General features: G+C 44.4%; 1 protein-coding gene and 1 long non-coding RNA gene across 7 annotated transcripts in view; one reads left to right on the top strand and one right to left on the bottom strand.

The window, feature by feature from the left end:
* LOC119270146 overlaps nucleotides 1–10,576 on the top strand; it is a 28,206-nt gene extending 17,630 nt beyond the window's left edge. Inside the window, exons 2-4 of the long non-coding RNA XR_005133958.1 lie at nucleotides 9,837–9,855; nucleotides 9,940–10,191; nucleotides 10,269–10,576. This is a non-coding gene — a long non-coding RNA (uncharacterized LOC119270146). The remainder of the gene's footprint in view (nucleotides 1–9,836; nucleotides 9,856–9,939; nucleotides 10,192–10,268) is intronic.
* On the bottom strand, nucleotides 1,035–4,399 carry LOC119270145. 6 transcript variants are annotated; one of them, XR_005133953.1, is made up of 8 exons: nucleotides 3,955–4,399; nucleotides 3,526–3,798; nucleotides 3,208–3,450; nucleotides 2,977–3,095; nucleotides 2,428–2,540; nucleotides 1,842–2,274; nucleotides 1,477–1,764; nucleotides 1,035–1,398 (listed from the first exon to the last, which is right to left on the bottom strand). XR_005133953.1 is itself a non-coding variant. In XM_037552114.1 (4 exons), the coding sequence occupies exons 1-3, from the start codon at nucleotides 4,002–4,004 to the stop codon at nucleotides 3,228–3,230; spliced, it is 546 nt and encodes a 181-aa protein (XP_037408011.1). In that variant the 5' UTR covers nucleotides 4,005–4,399; the 3' UTR covers nucleotides 2,563–3,095; nucleotides 3,208–3,227. The 6 variants fall into 6 exon arrangements, 1 of the variants encoding a protein (XP_037408011.1); XR_005133955.1 differs by having other exon boundaries at nucleotides 3,042–3,095; XR_005133954.1 differs by lacking the exon at nucleotides 2,428–2,540.
* Nucleotides 10,577–19,493: the final 8,917 nt, after the last annotated feature.

Genomic DNA, 19,493 nt, shown 5'->3' with positions numbered 1-19,493 from the left:
CTCTCTGTACAATATGATGAACTTATGTTGCCTTGGTGAGTACTGAAGCTTCCTCAGGTCTCGGCATGTCCTTAGATGGACAAGTATGTAGGTCTCGGCATGTCCTTAGATGGACAAGTATGTCCACAGCATTGCCGCCTCTCACACAGAAACCACATATTTATTACTCCTCTGCCAACCAGACACCATGTGCTTTTTCCTGGCATTTTCTTGCGGCCTCTACCACTCTTATAAACACACTGCATTAATATTTGTTCTTTTCTTCTACTTGTTTATTTTCCCAAAAAAATACCTTGTGCCTATCATGCTCCATATATATCTGTAATTTTTTTGTTTTCTTTTTCAGCAATCATAGATATCCATCCTTGCAGCTGCTCTTGCTAATGTATCGCCTATATCCAAATAAATTATTTCTTACCCCTATGACATATTCTTACAAAACATAATAAAAAAAGTAACATAACTTCAACATTTTTTGTCTCCAGATGTTTTACAACACAAACTTGTCCAAATGTTTAAAAAAGATTCAATTAGAAGTACATAATTACTTCAGATGCATCCTACAGAGTGCACCCCATCCAATGTAGAGTACAACACTTCTGAACACGTATTCCTATGATGACCGGCTATGCCACAATTTGTACATGTCGGAATCTTCCTGGGCTTCTGCGGTTCGTTGCCCCTTTGAGGGCATATAGTTCTTTTGTACCCCTTCCCACGGCAAATGGTGCAAAACCCCGATCGCTTGTCATTTATTTCGTAATTTGGCTTGTCTCTTGCAGTTTTCGGATGACCTCTCATCCTTGGTTTCTTCTTAGGGGGTAACAGGGACATGTCGCTTTCTATATCCATGCTTCTTGAAGTTACAACAATGTTTGAATCAGCCGTGCTCAGGTCGCCCCCTGGATAGTAGACGAACCCGAAATTGCTTGAATTGTACCATTAGCATGAACTGAAGATTGCCCCTCCCCTACTATCGTTCTTGCTTTTGCATTTCTCCATTCAATTTTCCCAGCACTTGATGCAGCTTCCTCATCAATAATCTGCTTCTGACTACCTTTGAAGCAATAGATTTAGCAACAAAGAAGACTTACATGCCTTCTTTTTTTCAATTAGACTCATTCCATCTTTAAGATTACTTAGTGGCAAAGCACCCTTCTTCAATTCTGCTAGCCCGCTCATGACATAGTCAAAATCCTTGGGATTGCTATCACCCATCATAACCAATTCCAGAGCAGAGATGTACATAGCATTGTGTCTGAAAGTTGTGCAATCAGGTAGGCCTACATCTTTTTGATAATGCTTCAGATGTTCTGGAAGGGTATCACACGCATCTACTGTCCATCTTTTCAGTATGTGCTTCCTTGGTATCTCATTCAATCCCAACACTATCATCACCTGTTATTCCAAGTCATGTGCAAAGTCAGCAATTAACAAATAAAAGGAATTAGCTACTAAAAATTCATATGTACACACCTTTAGTGCATGGAAACAAATCATCCCCATATGCTCAAAGAGTCAACACTCACAACTGAAAAAATCGTTGAATTCTGAAACCACCACCTTGTATCTGCTCTTGTACCATTTCTCCCTCGACCCCGCCTTCACGTGTGTTGCCAGGTACTCACTCCCTGGAACTAATTCTTCGATGTAATAAGAACATGAGTAGTAAAGACTTTTTCCAAACAGCTCAAACATGGCCTGAGTATACACCGTGGTTGCATGGCGTTCAATTGGTATGTTAACTTTTAGAACTACCCCTGCCTGTGTACCGATTAGAAACATAATTCAGGCTTGCTTAAACAAACTACAATATATTAAAAGAATGTTGCTTATCTTACCAATTTGGTCCTCTTTTCTTGGAAACCTTCTTCTTGCTCTCTATCAAACGGTACTTTTGCATACTACTTGACAAAAAGATTCATTGGGCATGCTGGAGGAACATAATTCTTCAGCATGTGATTTGCGCTCTCACTCCTTTGTGTGCTCGTCATTTTCGCACAAAATTTTCCAGAAAAATATGGCTTTGCCCACTTCCGCCTCACCTCAAATATTTGTATGAGGAATGTATTGCTCTGCAAACTGTATTTCTTCATAATCTCCACCCACCCCTTCTCAAACTCTTCGATAGTTAGCATGTCGTTCACCAATCTATGGAATTCTGCTCGGAAGTCACTCTTCTTTGTATGATGATAACCCAAACTCTCTTGCACCAACGGTGTGTTGTTTCCGGCCAAACATTCTCAATAGCAATCTCCATCGCCCTAGCTTGGTCTGTTCAACATTTGATTAAAAATTATTTATATTACCATAAATTACATATATAGTACTAATCAAAATCATTCCTATAGCACAAATGACATCTTTTATTAACTTTTCAGATTGAAAACAAACAAAAAAATTATCAGTAAGAATAGTCACTGGAACCTTTCCTCCCATCATCTTCACAAACTCACGGAAAACCTGTTCAAAACTTTCTGACTGCTCGTCCCTCATAAGAACACCAGCAAAAATAGTGCTCTGGAAATGATTGTTAACACCTACAAACAGCCCAAACGGCATGTCATACAGGTTTGTCTTGTAAGTAGTGTCAAATGTCACTGCATCTCCGAAATAGTGGTATTGCAATTTGCTTCTACCATTAGACCACAACAATGTCCTAATCCGGCTTTCATCATCCACTTGAACTGTGTAAGATAAATCACTATCTTTCTCTTTCATCTCCAAGAAAATTTCTATTGTTTTACGCACATCATCATCAGCTTGTTCTCTAATAATTTTCCCACACAATGTACGTAAGAACCTTTTGGTGAATGGACCATTCTCGATCCTCCCAAAATAAGTTCCAATGATGTTGTAAACCTTACTAAGATTAACATTATTCTGCCTAAGGTGCGCAACCAATTATCTAGTGTACTTATCTATGTGCCTATGCGACGGGAAGTGGAGCTTAGAAGCACAAGTATCAAGTAGTACATGATTGTGCTCTGTCCTGTTCTCGGATATATACCACCCCCGTCATCAGTTCTTAGTAGCCTCACCGTTGCACGACATTTTGCTCTGCATGAACTGTTGTTCTCCTTATTCGGTTTCCCCTGTTGCAAAAGAAATGCACATGTCAATTTTCGATAGCAACATGTAATCCACACAATGCTTTGTGTAATCAAGTATAAAAAAAAGTTACTTATCGAACAACAGCAAACAAACCTGCATACACCTGGCTCCTTTCACATTATTTTTGCTCTTCCGTAACGTATGCCGAAACCACATTCCCAAGAATACAGGTTGTAAAAGTCGTAAGCTTCTGTCAATGAATCATAACTCAATCCTAGTGTTGGTGTAATGACAGAAGCTGTTTTCCTTTCAGCAAAACCCCTGATTGCAGTTTCAAGTGTTGTAACCCTCTTTGCTTGTATAGTTCTCTCATCAGGCATTGCTCCTCGCCGATGCCTGTTAACAAAGTTCAAATGTCACACATTTTTCTTCACAAAGTTGAATATAAATTATAACAAAGGTTCAAATTACCTTCTAACGCAAGTAGTATCACTTTCAGAACTCTGCTCTGCTCCCGCGGTCTCTGAAATTTGTAGGCATCCTTTGTCGGCCTTGTCTGGTTCAATAGGCTCAATCAACCCACTGATAAGCCGCAGACCCTCAGGCCCAGCCAAATCTGTCGCTTTAACAATGCCACTACCATTTGTTTGCCATGCATGAACATTTGACAGCATGTTCTCTGAACCTGAATATATATCTGACTCGCTTCCTTCATTGACGGTTTCTAGAGCACTCGGCTCATCGCTGTAGAATAGCTCCCCATTATTCGCACTTTCTAATAAAGCAAGGAACCTAAATGCGGAAATCCCCATAGACCCGGCAGCGCCATGTACTAAATAGTCAAAAAACAGTTGGCACACAAATAGGCAAAGATGAGGGGGGGACAGCCGGACGTGTTACCTTTCTTGCCTGTATTGCCCAGTATTCATCAGCTTCTGCTCCATCGCCATGGCGGCGCACTTCCCTCCCGAGCACAGATCTAACCTGGAAACCCTATCCTCCTCCAAGCGGCAGGTGGTTTTGCTAGTCAACAGTATATCTGCTCACACTGCCTACCACTTGCCGAAAAAGGGTTTCCCCCCGCTTTGTATACAAAGCAACCAACCAAGCCGTACGAAGATAGGTGCTGGGGCGGAAGCAGCACAGTCACGCCCAAAAGAAACGACAGAGAAAGAGCAAAAGAACAACGGCGGATCAACGAAAACGAAGAAGCCTCGCGAACGCTGCGCCCACCGGGATCTTCCACTAGGCTCCAAGACTCCGAAGCGCCGGCACCTATCAACACCTCCAAGAAGGATCGCGACGATGACGACGCTGCTGCCAAGGGTTTCCCCCGGTACACGACGAGGCGAGAGGAAGGGTAGCCGCCGACGCCCTCCCGGAAGGTCAGGCAGCACCCACAGGCGCCACCGCGCCGGTGTCGGCCAAGCCGACAGGGGTTTCCCCCGATCCCAACCCGCACCTCGGGCGCTCCGGAGCCAGCCACCAAACCAACCACCACCCAGCGCCAACACGGTCAAGAGGCCCCCACGCCGTCTCACCACGACACCGCGAAGTGAGGACAACAAGGCGAAGAATCAGAGCCGGGACTAGGGCAGCAGCACCGTCGGCACGCGGGAGGGCCCCACCTCCACCGTCAGCGACGGTAGCCGTCCGGACGCAATAGCAGGAGCACACCAGGCCCGTAAGCCCACAGGCCCGGCCGAGCCCTCGTGGGCCCGTAAAGCTCCCGCCCTCGCGTTGCTGCCGGCACGCCATCGGCGCCGCCGCCCACATCCGAGCCGCTCCTCCTCCACACCGAGCCGTAGACAGCAAGGCCACGCCGGCGCCGGCCCGCTAGGACCCAGATGGGGCCCTAAGGGCCCAGATCTGGGCCGGGGGCGCATCGCCGGCCACCAGCGCCACCAGGCCACCACGCCACCAAGAGGCAGCGCCACCACCGCGCCAGCCGCCGGCCCCCGCCACCAGGACGCCGGACCACCGCCAGCCGAGCTGCACCCGCCGCCGAGCCCTGCCCCGGGAAGGGCGCAGCGCGCGGGGGAAAAGAAGGCCCGCCGCCGCCGAGCCACCCGGCCAGATCCGGGGGCGCTGTCCGGCGGCGGCGGGGGAGGGAGGACGGAGGGGTGGGGGCGAGGAGAAGGCGCGGAGGAGCCGCCCCGGCCGCCGCCCGGGGAGGCGGCGCGAGGCGGAGTCGGGAGTGGAGGAAGAAGCCAACACCCCTTGCGTCGTTCACTGCCTACCACTTAAATGGCACGCTGCCCATCTACCACAACAATTTTTTAATGCTTTCCTTCCCCTGCCCTACATAAACAAGGTCTTTCCCCTAAACATGCGTTGGCTGCCTGTGTACTTTTGGTTTTGTATCCAGCTGCCAATGATTACTACTAATAATAATTTACACACCAGTTTCATTTCTATTAACGGCCCCATGACACTAAAAACTTGTTATCCTTTTTTTTCTTTGTTACTATTAATTTGTAGGATGTATTTGAACATTTTTTTGCGACATAAATTACAGCAATCCTCGCGCGTGTTACCACAAAACCGGGTTTTCCATATATCGTACACAATCCCATTCATAAAAATAATCCAGCGCATCCTGTCGTCAAGCTTCCAATCAAATACATCCTCAATAAGTTCATCAAAATATATCTCATGCACCAGTACCTCAAGGCCTTCATTCCTTCATCCACGTTGCAATTTTTCACCACTGCTCCTAGCAAATGCATAGACAAAATGCTAAACAGCTTTTCTGTAATTAGTACAAGTTTCTTTCAGCCAAACCAATCATACTCATTGAGTTACCGCGTTTTTTAGACGGTGACTTAGTTTAACTTTTATTTTTTTCACAGATTTTACATATATTTATTAAATTAAGTCCTCAGAACTCCGCGCTTCATTTTGTACTGTCAACGTACCGAATTATTAATAATAATACATCACAACACAAAAATTTATAATATAATTTTACTGTAGTATTCTTCCTCCGTTTAAACAAGCAACCTTCACTCCTTAAATAATTTATTAATTGCATCGTCCTTTATTCTTACTAGTACATTTTTTCTATTAACTCAATTATTTCATTACAATTTGGAACTTACAAAAGTAACAAAGACCACATGCAAAATGTTTATTAATGAAAATTTGTGTACTAAAAGACATCCTTCAGCCAAATCTAATCTTTTATCATTACTCATGCCGGGTATTGAGAACTACAGCATGAATCACCCTAGTTTCCTCGGTAGTTTAGCTGACCAAAAAAACCGTGGACGCAGATTTCTTGTACTAGTTACAATTGTGTATGTGGACATCTAGACCATATGTACAAAAAAATTCAGTAATTCCACGACAAGTCAAAAGTTTCTGTAATAGTTTTTCAAATAAATCTCTATTTTATTGTACTCGTTACAGTTAATAAACAAAAAGATATCTCATTCTCACATCTACGGTCAAGAAATACTTATGTTATCCCAATAAAACAGTATGAATAGTTAGCTATAGTGCCAACCAATTTTTGACTTTTTCCACTTTCAAGTCAAGCTTTATAATTTTATTCATTAACAATTACATACTAAATCCAAAGCAAGTCAGTTATCCTGTCAACCAAGTTCTTAACTTTTTCAACCTTTTTTTGTTTATTATTTATGCACCCATATGGGGTGAAACTTCAACCTTGGATGTATTTTCCTCTGTACCGTATTATTACAAAATCTACTTAAAGCCACCTGGGGGCATTTCTGTTTTATACGAGAACCACAAATTGAACCGTCATTTATCCAAAAAACATATACCAAATTTTTTTCATTACGCGAAATGCATTCATTTAAATAATTTTTACCTTTACAAAAATGAATGTGATCGGAAGTTTCATTAGTCCATTAATCATTTTATTAATAAAATTGACATCAGCTCCAGTACATACATTTTTGGCATTGTATGTTGTCATCAGCGCTCTCGCACCAAACATTGATAATGTTCAGATTTATTATTAGGTCTAATGAAACTACCAGAACTACATATTTTGTTGTCGTCCACGCCATCTACCATTTTTACGCAAATATACTACATTAGAAGGGATGCATCCCTCAGAATTCAGCTGCATTTAACATAGTAGTACATTACATAAAGCTACATAAAACATCCATCATCTACGTTATATATTACAAATTTTTTTCCAACAACTTGGGCCATCAGTACTTTATTCCAGCAGCATTGGACTCACTATGCATTTCGGCGGGACTCCAATATTACCATCCATTGTCAGCACCATGTGTACGATGTACTCCCTTATCTTCTTCAACCCATCCTATGTTTTTTTGACAACAGTTAGTATTATTAAATTTTAAAAAATTACGAAAGTATGGAAATGTTTCATACCTCAGTACATCCATGTGCCAGACCAGTTCCCATGTAATTCATAATGCAATGCACCATGTAGAATGAACTGTCAAATCTGCCATAGGAAAGGTTATCAGAGTGATTACCACATAAAAATAGCTCACACGATTAGAATGCAAGATAAGGTATGACATGTTGCTGGCCTTCTCAAGGAAACTGTGATATATAAACTGGAATGATTCCGCATTGATATTCCATCCATCAAAGAACCTATAAATAACATCTAGAAAGACCCTCGATCAATTTGTAGCATAACTTCTTGTGCTTTTTCTCCAGCGCCCACATTGGACGGTTTCCCCTTTTCGGATCGAAAACATGCACTCTACAGGTTTCCATGTCAAATGCATATAAAATCCAGAATTGTTCTTCGTCCCGGTATGGAGCAAAAATCTACATAGCATATATCCAGTTAAGCAATAAACATATAAATTGTTATAGTCCCCTTATGTCTAAACAAAATTCAATTACCACTCTGCAGCATTCAACGTCGTATTCCAAGTTTGCGTATGCAAACATCATCCTTATTGTCTCATCAAGTAGGTACTGCTCTGCGTTTAATACCAATTCCTGCGTTTTACAACAGCTTCTTTGTCAAATCATACATATTTTTCGAAATCACTTTAGTACGTAACTTAACATAACTTACAGCCCATATTGGAAGCAAGATGTGCCTCCACCTTCCACGATATAGTCCTCTAATCCATTTTATCTCTACAGCTACCATCATCCGTGTGACTATTTCGAACCTATCCTTCTCCAAGCTACCTGGGTTGTTGAATTGGGCAACTACTTGCTGTCCTGTTAGGCATATCCTTGTAGGCACCTCATGTATCAGCCAAGCATTGCTATTAAAAAAATCAGCTTCCACCAACATATATTTAATGACGAGTTTTGTTCTTTCAAAACATACGATTTCAATGTCTTCTTGAAGCATATCATCATGTTTCTGAACCCTTTTTCCAATACACCATTACTCACAGTAGGATACATTGATTGGAACTGGAAAGGACATGATGCTCTGATTATTGGTAATGCCACCTTCTTCAAATTGGTTTCTACATGAATCTTTTTTCCATAACTCTTCAGCTTCACAATGCAGCTCATCATTTGGATTATAATGCACCAGCATCCCTTGATTGAACATGCCCCCCCCTTCTGAGACAACTTCCTTCCCTTTAACACATTCTGTGCTACCCATCAACAACATGTTCAAGTCTGGGACCATAGGCCCTGCAAAAATAACTTAGTGCATTCATCTTCCGTACAAAGGAAAACATAAACGATTTGCTATACCTTTCTCTTTATGTGCCCCCTCATCTAAACTTGGACTTGCCTTCCTCTTGGTACCCTTGGCAAAGTTTTCACAGACACCTAATTCCCAATTAATTGTGTTATCACCGTCGCAAAGTATGATATTTGAAATTTACATTACATGGAATTAGATAATTACTTAGCAGCCAAAACATTGTCCAGACAAGAAATTGTTTCTTTTACCAATCCACCCCCCTCTACCTCATTTTTCTGAATATAACGCAGAATTTTCACTGTGCCAACTATCAGCATCAATTTTCTCTACTAATCTATGTGTCTGAAATAGTTTTTTCTTCCTTTCCTTAGTCAGACTATTTTGATTCATGAGATCTGCATGTAACTTCATAAATCTTTCGATCCTACCTTTGGCCTGTTGTGCTAGTTCTTCAAATATCCAATTCCTCCCCTATATAAACATTGTGAACATTCGGTATATTGTAGTACATCCTTTTCATAAAACTTAAATCTGGTTGTATATATTTACCTTCACGCATGATTCATTAGTTAAATCATAAGCTAAGTTATCAGCATGCTTGGTTGATCCTTTTAGCTGTCAACATGTTTTAGTGTCAGAGATTACTTACATGTGATATTTAGCTATCATTTTTATAAAATGGCATTTTCACAAATTACCTAAAAAAGCAATTAATTATTCATGCTGAAACATATACCTTCATTAATCCAAATGTAATACGCCCACCATCTACTTTGTTGTTAGCCTTCACCAGGGCACTTAGGATTTGTTTGTTGTAGTACTTTATCCTGGGTACTGCTTTCTGATCTAGTTGAACGAAACCTATGTCCATGGAGTCAAAATAAAGAATCTATTGTACATATTCCTGTCAGTACATTCACAAATTTAAGATAGCAAATATTGAATTATTAAAATACCTCAAGCAGAGCAGGGCACCCATGTAGTGTTATGCTAAGCAGTGGATTGTCCCGGTTCAGTTTCCTTGCGCCGCTTATTATCTCATCAACTGCATATTTTCCCCAATTGACATCTTTCAGATTCGGATAAAGTATCACCATCACATAAGAACTCCTGTTGACACAACATTTTCTCTCCACAGGACCAAGCGCAATAGAAAGGTAAATCATTGCAAATGCTCTCTGTGTGCGTGAAGGGCCTTCATCATCTAATTCAAATCCCTTCTTACTTTCTCCCAACAACAGTGTGACAAGTTCAGAGACTGTTATTTCTTCAGTTACATCGTGAAGTCTCAGTATGCTTCGCACATCTTTGATTTCACTATGGCTTGGGGCACCTTCAGAAATTGGAATCGTTATTGAACCACCCATTCTCTTCCCAGTTATGTTTGCTACCGCAGTTTCTGTAATATGAACTATGTCACAATCATCTACGCCAATTCTCATAGCACGGTCATCAAGCATGACATTAAGCATTAACCAAGCTGAATGATTAAGGTTTGTGTGCACCATCTTGTTAATCCACTCTACTCCTTCAATTCCTAAATTTTTAATTATGCCCTTTTGCTTTGTAGATAGTTCAAGATACATTTTTTGCAGATCCGATGCTGTGAATCTGCCCCGTCCCTTCGAAATGTTACCAACACCACTGAACGCTCCTTTTGTGCTTGCACACTCTTCTATTGGATATGAGTCCTTAGCAACATCTATCGGGCTACTGCTACTCAATACATCACCACGGAATAACTCTCTCTTATCGTCTTCTTCTTTAGATCTGCCAGTTTCTAGCACAACCTGAACAGTATTTCTCCAAAGATTACTCATGTGACCGGGCTACATTTCAAAGCATATCTAACATACAAATGGAGAATATGTTACCTTACGTGAAGGAAGTCCGTCCATTACATCCACCACCTTGATATTTCTCCCTCTCCGTTACGCACATAGCTGTTCTTCGCTTCACTCAGGAGGAGGAGTTTCTTCAGAATAAATGGATAGACTGAATGCAGGGTGTAGCTTTTACCCCAACAGTTGCATCGATGCTCCAGTTAAAGTATCACCACCAACCAACCACCCATATTTACTGCCCCACCATTTTGCCACTGCTAGCCAACTGCCTACTTCTCGAAGCATATTTTACAAACACGCCTGTAATCATATAAGATGTTGCCCCCTGGAGGCTGTCACTGCTACAAAATCATCCACATTGGGGCTTCTTTTAGACAAATGCATGTCCACTTAATTGACATACCTTTCATTTTTTTCAAAACATTAGTGTTAGCAACTGTGAATAAAAAATCAGCCCAAAGTAACTTCTTTTGCAACCTATTTAAACATTTTTTTAAATATTATATGCTATTCGTTGGACAAACCATCCGAATTAACTTTCCCCCTGTTAAATCATGCAAGTAACTCCGTATTTATTTCCTTATCTTCCAGTTAAATCATGTAAGTAAGTCCATACATTACTAAATTTATTAACCATACATATTTACTTATTTTTGATTTCTTACTGTTGGTGCAAAACATGGCAATTTAGTTACTTCCTACTAAACACAAAGACAGATTACCTGCGCACCAACTAAGCTAAGTTGACGCCAGGACTCTGACAAGGACCTCGATCTTCCAAGAAGGTGGTGTGTCCCAGTAGGACAACATTTATCGATGGACGATTGAAAATGCGTCGTCGCTGCTACAAGATCCTGTACCGACCTGTCTGTGGCCTGGTACATCACTGTACGTCTGATGTATATTCCACTTTCCAACTATTCCTTCAAGCCGTATATGCTGAAATGCTACTTTAGATGCCAATCGCGATGCACTTATGGACGCATTGGGTAACAGGGACATATGTCCCCATAGACCAAACATTCGCCTCTTGTGAAACACCGTCATTGTGCTTTGAACTGGACATGATGAAGGCCTATGACAAAGTTGAATGGAGTTAGTTGAGAGCTATTATGAGTAAGTTGGGATTTTCACATAGATGGGTTGATATTGTCATGAATCTTATTGGCTCTATTTCTTACTCAGTTTTATTCAATGGAAAAGGTTATATGAATTTAAACCTCCAAGAGTTATTCGTCAGGTAGATCAGATCTCCCCCTACCTGTTTTTGTTGACAGTAGAGGGCCTTTCGTGCCTCCTAAAAAAATTAAACCAGTCATCTCAGATTGGTGGGGTACAAGTGGCGCCTTCGGCACCGCATGTTAATCACCTTTTGTTTGTAGATGATAGCTTGTTGTTCTTCAAAGCTAATGGTGTGGAGGCGGTTGAGGTATCAAAAATGTTGAACCAATGCTGCAATGCATCATGACAGAAAGTAAATCCAGCTAAGTCATCAATATTTTTTAGCAAAGGGTGCCCAACGAATATCAAAGAGGAAGTCAAGGGTATTCTGCATGTTCCCACCGAAACTTTGAATGACAAGTACCTAGGTATGCCTTCTGACATAGGTACTTCAAAGTTTGGGGCGTTTAAATATATCAAAGATAGGCTTTGGAACAAGGTAAAAGAGTGGATTGAATAAACTGATAAGGCAGTTCTGGTGGGGAAGCAAAGAAGGTAAACAGAAGCCCAGCTGGGTTTCATGGAAATCAATGACTCAGCCAAAGTTTATGGGCGGATTGGGCTTCCGAGATTTTGAATTGTTCAATCTAGCATCGTTGGCACGCCAATCATGGAGACTATTGCAAAACCCTGATTCACTATGTGGTAGATTGTTGAAGGTGGGTTACTTTCGAGATAGGTATATCTTGACCGCTGAGTTGGGCAGCCATCCCTCCCAAATTTCGCGGGCGGTTCTTGAGGGGAGAGATGTGCTTGCCGAAGGACTGATCAAAAGGATTGGAGATGTATCTACCGCGAGGATCTGTACACATAATTGGATCCCCCGAAGTGTGACAATGAGGCCGGTAGCTTGCCTGGTGGTTGATCCACCAACACTGGTAAAGGATCTGATTGATAGCACAAGCGCAAGTTGGAAACAGGAACTCATAAATCAAGTGTTTGTAGCGGTCGATGCTAATCCCATACAATCTATTCCATTGTGCCCACGTAATAAGAGTGACTTTTGAGCATGGAATTTTGAGACAAAATGGAAGTTTTACGGTGTGGTTTGCATATAGAATGTTTGTTGACACGAAGAAACGGTGAGAAGATTGGCTTGAGGGAAACACTGGCGGATCTAACCACGAAGCTGAAGCAAAAGCCGGGACATCGCCATGGTCTGTTCAAAGTACCAGGGAATGTTAAGACCTTTTTGTGGAGATTGGCCAAATGCTCGATCCCAACAGAAGATGTGCGCCACATGAGACATATGTCTGATGATGATAGTTGCCAGTTATGCAGTGCCCCGGACTCATGGTGTCATTCACTCCTAGAATGCACAGCGGCTCGGTGTGTATGGGCTCTGGGGATGCAGAAATTTTGCACCATCTTCAGGTAACTCGCGTGCCAAACACAAAACAGTGGATATTTGTTATGATTGAGACACTACCACATGCGAGTCTAATCAAGCTGGTGGTGACATTATGGGCTATTTGGACAGCTAGACGAAAGTTGATTCATGAAGGAGTCACCCAGAGCCCCCACGCGACATACTCCTTTGTACATACCTTTATCTCAGAGTCGGACCTGGTTAAAGCCCCATGCAGAAACCAGGTAATTAGCATAGCAAGAGGTCATGTTCATTCAGGCCGTAGGAAAGCGTGGATTCGACCCCCCTTGGGAGCAGCAAAAATCCAAGTTGATGGTGGATTATGAAGGAACAGCAATAGGGGAGCATCTGCAGCTGTGTGCAAGGATCATATGTGAAAAAAAATTAGGCTCGTCCGCCATGGTTTTTCCTGGAATTATTGGCCCAGCAACACTAGAGGCTCTCACCTGTAGAGAGGCCTTGGCTCTGGCACTTGATCTTTCTTTGCAAAAAAATTGTTGTTTCATGCGACCGCAAATCGATTGTCTCAGAGATAAAAGAAGGCACTGGTGTCGGATGTGGGGTTCTGGCAAACCCTTAAGGTTCGAACACTGGGGTGTGCGCGAGGTCTTTTCCTCACACCGATCTATGCTCTAGCTCGCTAAGATCTTGCGGACGAACTCGACGAACTCGCAACACAGAAAGACACGAGGTTTATACTGGTTCGGGCCACCGTTGTGGTGTAATACCCTACTCCAGTGTGGTGGTGGTGGATTGCCTCTAGGGTTGATGATGAACAGTACAAGGAAAGAACAGCCTCCTGAGGTTGAGGTGTTCTTGAGCTCGGTGAGCTTGTGTGTGTGGATGGTCTGAATGATCCGCCCGTTACTAAGGTGGTGGCTAGTCCTATTTATATTGGCCCTGGTCCTCTTCCCAAAATATTGAGCGGGAAGGGATCCAACAATGGCGGGCTAATTCGAAGGGGGGCAGCTAGTACAAGCTATCCTGACAAAAGTGGTCTTCGCCTGCGAAAAGCTCTGTGGTGACGCCGTCTTGGGCTCCATGATGACCTCCGTCTTGCCGTCCTCCTGGTCTTGGTCTCGTTGCACGAATATAGCAACCTTTGCCTGATGCCTCGGTACTCTTCGCCTGCGCTAGCCTCCTTTTCACCGAAAAGGAAACAAGGACGCTGCACGCGCTGGCGCCCGCCTGGTGTCGTGCGTCATGGCTCACGTCACGAGGGTCTCGTGAGGTTTGCCCCGCCTTGATATCTCCGCTCCTCGTGAGCCTGCCTAGCTAGGCCACTCCCGAGGAGGTCTTGTGTCGTCCGCCTCGCAAGGCTTGGACCCTCGCGAGGGTCTTGGATGCTTTGTTGGTGATGATGGGTCGTACAGCCTGCTGGCTTAGCCACGCAGCGGGCCGCGGGCAGGCAAGTCTGGGGACCCCCGTTCTCAGAACGCCGACAACTGGGGGAAGATATGGAGTAACCATCAAAGAAATTAAAGCTCGAGCTGCGGAGTTTGAACTATGTGAGTTTGTGTTTGAAGGCAGGGCGGTGAATGGAAATGCTCACAGTGTAGCAAAGTTTTGTAGTTCTTTATACCAGTGTCGCCATTTGTGACCTGGGGGCTCCCCATGACCCTTTTAGTATCTATGTAAACTTTCCAGTTGAGTAATAAAGCTTGGTTTACCCCTAAATAAAAAACCAATGGCTATGTTGTTGCACATCCAGAGGAGGCAAACCTTCGTTCCCTTGTTTGGCTTCAGCATGCCAAATCGTTTACGCTTTTCTACTTTTTAAATCTCCTTCCGAAACAGAACAGAGGAACAAACCGCAAGTCACATCGTATTAGAATGCAAGCTTTATCATGGAAGAAAAACAACATCACTCATCTTTCAAAGACTTACATATAAGAAAATTATAAGCACAAGGAGAAGTTCCTCGTGTTACAGTCATCTCATACTCTCTGCAACAGTCTGGTGCTTCAGCGACCAGACCCTCCATCTCGTAGTCCTCCATCGGTACTCAGACGTTCACCACCGCCATAGCGTCGTCTATATAATTGATGTTAGGCGTACCATCTGTCTCATAGTCCTCCATCGGTACTCAGACGTTCACCACCGCCATAGCGTCGTCTATATAATTGATGTTAGGCGTACCATCTGTCTCAACTCTTGTGGAAGTAACTGTGAGATCACATCATGAAAAATCCAGCTCGGCTCTGCGTAGATGGTGGTGCTACTTCTAGATAATTCGTTCTGTTTTTGTGGTTCAAATCGTGACATATTTGTAGACAGCCACGTCAGCTGCCCAACAAGAAGGAAGCAAATATACGCATATGACGGGATATTACAAATAATTCACAAATGCCCCATAAATAAGAAAAGATCACATCCTGTGTTTCAGAAATGTCCTCAAACTGAATGTAGCAGGTGTGAAGAAACGGACAGTGAGGGGCCTCAAGTACAGAGTATTACAAAACGCATGCACGGTGCAGCCACAGCCTTTGGTAGTTTACCCATCCCCATTTCGAAACTTGAAGTCTGCAGGAATTTCGTATGGAAAATTCAAATGTGGAGAGGCTTCCTTTCAGTTCCAAAATAATGTTACATCTATTTCTCTGTTCTCCTGCTAGTCAGGGTAGAAAAAAGGCAACAAGGATAAACAGAATCCTGTAGAATTCTATATAATGGAAGCCTTTTGATTTCCTCCTCTCTCTCTCTCTCTCTCTCTCTCTCTCTCTAACTGAACTTTTATGGTTGGTAAATTGTTGCTAACCTTTGGCTGTTTTTTATTGCAAATTTTTGTAGGTAGCTTATTACCAAGCTGACCACTTGGTCTTCCCTTTGGCTGTTAGTTCTTGCTTTTGTCGGAATATAAGAAGATAGAAGATAATGGACTGCACTGACTAAATATATGCTAAATGGCTTGGTGCTTAATTGATAACATATGTTTTATATTATTTTCAAAAATAGTCAAACCTATCCCCGTATTGGCACTTCTCAGAAATGACGTATTTACATATCCGTATCGCCCTGATACTGATACACATATCCGTATCGGTGCAATTTAGATCATTACTGCCAAGTACAGGAAACTATCACAACTTCCTTCCAATTTGAGAAAATATCAGACCTCTGCGAAGGAACTTGCAGGGTTTTGGCATGCATATTCTCAAACTGTCACTGCAAACTGTAACTGTGATTCTACCAATACAAGCAAACCTAATATGTTGGGTGCCAGACAACTAACCAAGCACGTGCCGATAGCACTCCGCATATAGATAATCATTGAATATCTTAGCACTTTTAGCGGTAAATAGGCTGAAGTAGTAGATAGGTACACTCACATTTTGATAACAGTGGTCCAATGCACACCCCTAAGTATCAATAAGTGAAACTCCAGAAGTTTTAATGCTTAACAAGAACCTACCGGTAACCACCCGGTATTCTGCTATTTCAGTACCAAGGACAATGGCTACTATTCATGCAAGCATATCCATCAGTTTTGTTATCTGTAAGCTACCACAATTCTCGGTAAAACATTTTTCCCCATCTTGCAGATTGTAGTTTTGCAAAACACTACAATTTGCAATTCACAGAACATATTCTTACCGAGGTTAAAATAGATCAGTGTCATCCTTGCATCTTCCACAAGGTTTTATACACATTCTCAGCATATGTTATAGAGTAGCAAAACTATAAAGGAAAGTTTTGAACAAGCATGGTGAGTGTAGGCATGCACTAACATTTGGATCATACTCCCTTCGTCCGGAATTACTCCCTCTGTAAACTTTTATAAGATGTTTTAGGTCACAAAGGGAGTATTTTCTAGCTAGATACTCACAGCGATAGTAAGAAAGGAGACCATCAAGAAGAAGCGCCAGTGCTAGCTCCCCTATAGCCCTGGGAGAAAACGCGGCAGCCTCACACGGCTGCCATCTTTCCTCTGGAAGAACGGATGCCTGACTAGGCTCTCTTTGAAAGAGATCCCGAGAACTTTGGATCAACGTTCTCCCATAGGAATTTCTGGATCAACTTGCCCTTGCCATCACAGTGAAACAGGGAGAGGGACAAACAAATGCGACCGATTCGCAGCATATCTGCGTTCTCAGACACAACCTTGCCGTATAGACACTGAACACATTTACCATCTTCCATCATCTCCTCCTCCGGCAATTCAGTCCGGTACTTTGGTGATGATACTTCTGCCTCGTAGTCCTCCAACACCCATGCTTTCGTGGTCATGCTAGCGGTATCTATACAGCCGATGCCGAGCATACCATCCATCTGAAGCAGATGCACTACCAGAAAAACTTGTTTTGCCGACGGCCATATCTATGCCGACGGCTGACGTCGGCATATATGGGCATATCCCGACGGCACAACTAAAGCCGTCGGCGTAGAAAGGCCGTCGGCGTATAACCATCTATGCCGACGGGGGCCGTCGGCATAGATAAGCCGTCGGCGTTTTCCGAATATACCGACGGGGGCCGTCGGCATATCGTGTGGGCCCGTCTACCCGGGCGGCGACGGCAGTTTGACGGCGTCAGGATACGCCGACGGGCTAACGGTGGCCGTCGGCATAGCTATGCCGACGTCATCGATTCGCCGCGCCACCACGTCATCGATCCGCGTCGTTCGCCGGTCCCGTGGGGTGGCATTTCTATGCCGACGGCTAGGCCGTCGGCATACGCCTGGCCCATGGTTTTTGCCACGTCATTGATCCCCGCCCTACGCCACATCATCGATCCAGGGCTCTACCGTTCCGTAGCCGTAGCTATGCCGACGGCTTTGCCGTAGGCATAGATTTCTAATAATATTTTTATATTTTTTGTATTTTCTCTTATTTTTTTATTTTTTCCAATACTAATTTCATTAACTTAAATGTACAGAAAACATATATCGATTTCCCCCCACACGGGCCTTCTTCCGTCGTGTCACGGAGAGGTTAGACGGGACGGGCCGGGTACCTGTGGGGGGTAGCAATGCCGCCAGGTGTTGCGGTGGGCCCTCCTACGGTTGTGGAAACGTGGTGGTAGGCGCAGGCACGTGGCTCCGGGGTGTGCCCCCTCCCCCCTCACGGGCGTCGATGCCGCCGTGCCCCGGAGGAGGGAAACGGCCACGTCGGGCCGACGCAGAGGGAATCTTGGGGTGGGTTGTGCCGGGACTGTGTTGGGGGGGGTGTAGCTATGGCTGGGCTATAACAACAAGGTGAAAAGGTCCACAGGTCAAACTACGTCCAGCGAAAGTCAAAGGGATAGACCCGGCGGTCGTCTGTGTCAGGGTTAGACGGGACGGGGTACCTCGGGGGGTAGCAATGCCGCCAGGTATTGCGGTGGCCCTCCTACGGTTATATAAGCATGGTGGCAGGCGTAGGCACCCGGCACGCGGCTTGTATGAGGTCCCGGTGCGACGCTCCGGTGGCATTGCTACCCCCCTAGGGCCCCCGTCCCGCCTAACCCTGTAGCGTTTGACCACGGGATCTACCCCTTTGACTTTGCACGGACGGGCTTTGAGCAGTAGACGTATCCACCCGGTTGTGTAAGGTCAGCCCAGAGGCCCGCGGCAACATCTGGCCCGGATGTTGCTCCAAAGTGTTCCTATGGGCTGACCTAACACAACCGGGTGGGGAGGTCCACTGGTCAAAGCCCGTCCGTGCAAAGTCAAAGGGGTAGATCCCGTGGTCAAACGCTACAGGGTTAGGCGGGACGGGGGCACTAGGGGGGTAGCAATGCCACCGGAGCGTCGCACCGGGCCCTCATACATGCGGGGTGGTGTGGTGGCAAGTCCGAAGAGGCGGGACGCGTCTCCGGTGCGTGGCCCCCCCTCACGGACGGCGATGACACGGTAGTAGACGTTCTGCGGTAACGATGCAGCGTCAATATTACTATATACTCGGAGCGCGATAAAATCATAATTTTTTTTCCACGATGTGGGCACATGTGCTATAGGAACGATGGTATTTTTTCACACTTTTTGGTGATGGAAAAGTATCCGAAAAATTCCCTCTACGCGGATTGCCCTTCGCGCGTCTACGGCTGTGGCCGGCGGCCTCCGGGGGCTAGCATGCCGCCAAATCTTGCGTAGGCGGCCTCTCACAAGTCTGGAAGTGTTGTGGCGGTTGTAAACGCCCGGCACGCGTGTCCGGGGTGTGCCCCCCCTCACAGACGGCGCCGCCGCCGACACCTGGAAGGAGGAAACGGACGCGTGGGGTCTACACGGAGGGGATCTTGCTGTGGGTCTGGCCCGGATGTTGCTTCAAAGTGTTCCTATGGGCTGACCTAACACAACCGGGTGGGGAGGTCCAGTGGTCAAAGCCCGTCCATGCAAAGTCAAAGGGGTAGATCCCGTGGTCAAACGCTACAGGGTTAGGCGGGAC

This window comes from Triticum dicoccoides, chromosome 3A, assembly GCF_002162155.2.
Source record: "Triticum dicoccoides isolate Atlit2015 ecotype Zavitan chromosome 3A, WEW_v2.0, whole genome shotgun sequence".
Classification (NCBI taxonomy): Eukaryota; Viridiplantae; Streptophyta; class Magnoliopsida; order Poales; family Poaceae; genus Triticum; species Triticum dicoccoides.
The sequence above is the reverse complement of the archived record's forward strand: the minus strand, read 5'-3'. Positions and strand labels throughout refer to the sequence as shown.

What these genes read in the sequence shown, in the direction of transcription:
- LOC119270145 (XM_037552114.1), bottom strand. Translation starts at nt 4,004, where the DNA reads ATGGCGATGGAGCAGAAGCTGATGAATACTGGGCAATACAGGCAAGAA. An exon ending in GGGCAATACAGGCAAGAAAG is followed by an intron (nt 3,799 to 3,954) that starts GTAACACGTCCG and finishes GCTATTCTACAG; the next exon opens with CGATGAGCCGAGTGCTCTAG. An exon ending in GATACTACTTGCGTTAGAAG is followed by an intron (nt 3,451 to 3,525) that starts GTAATTTGAACC and finishes CTTTGTTAACAG; the next exon opens with GCATCGGCGAGGAGCAATGC.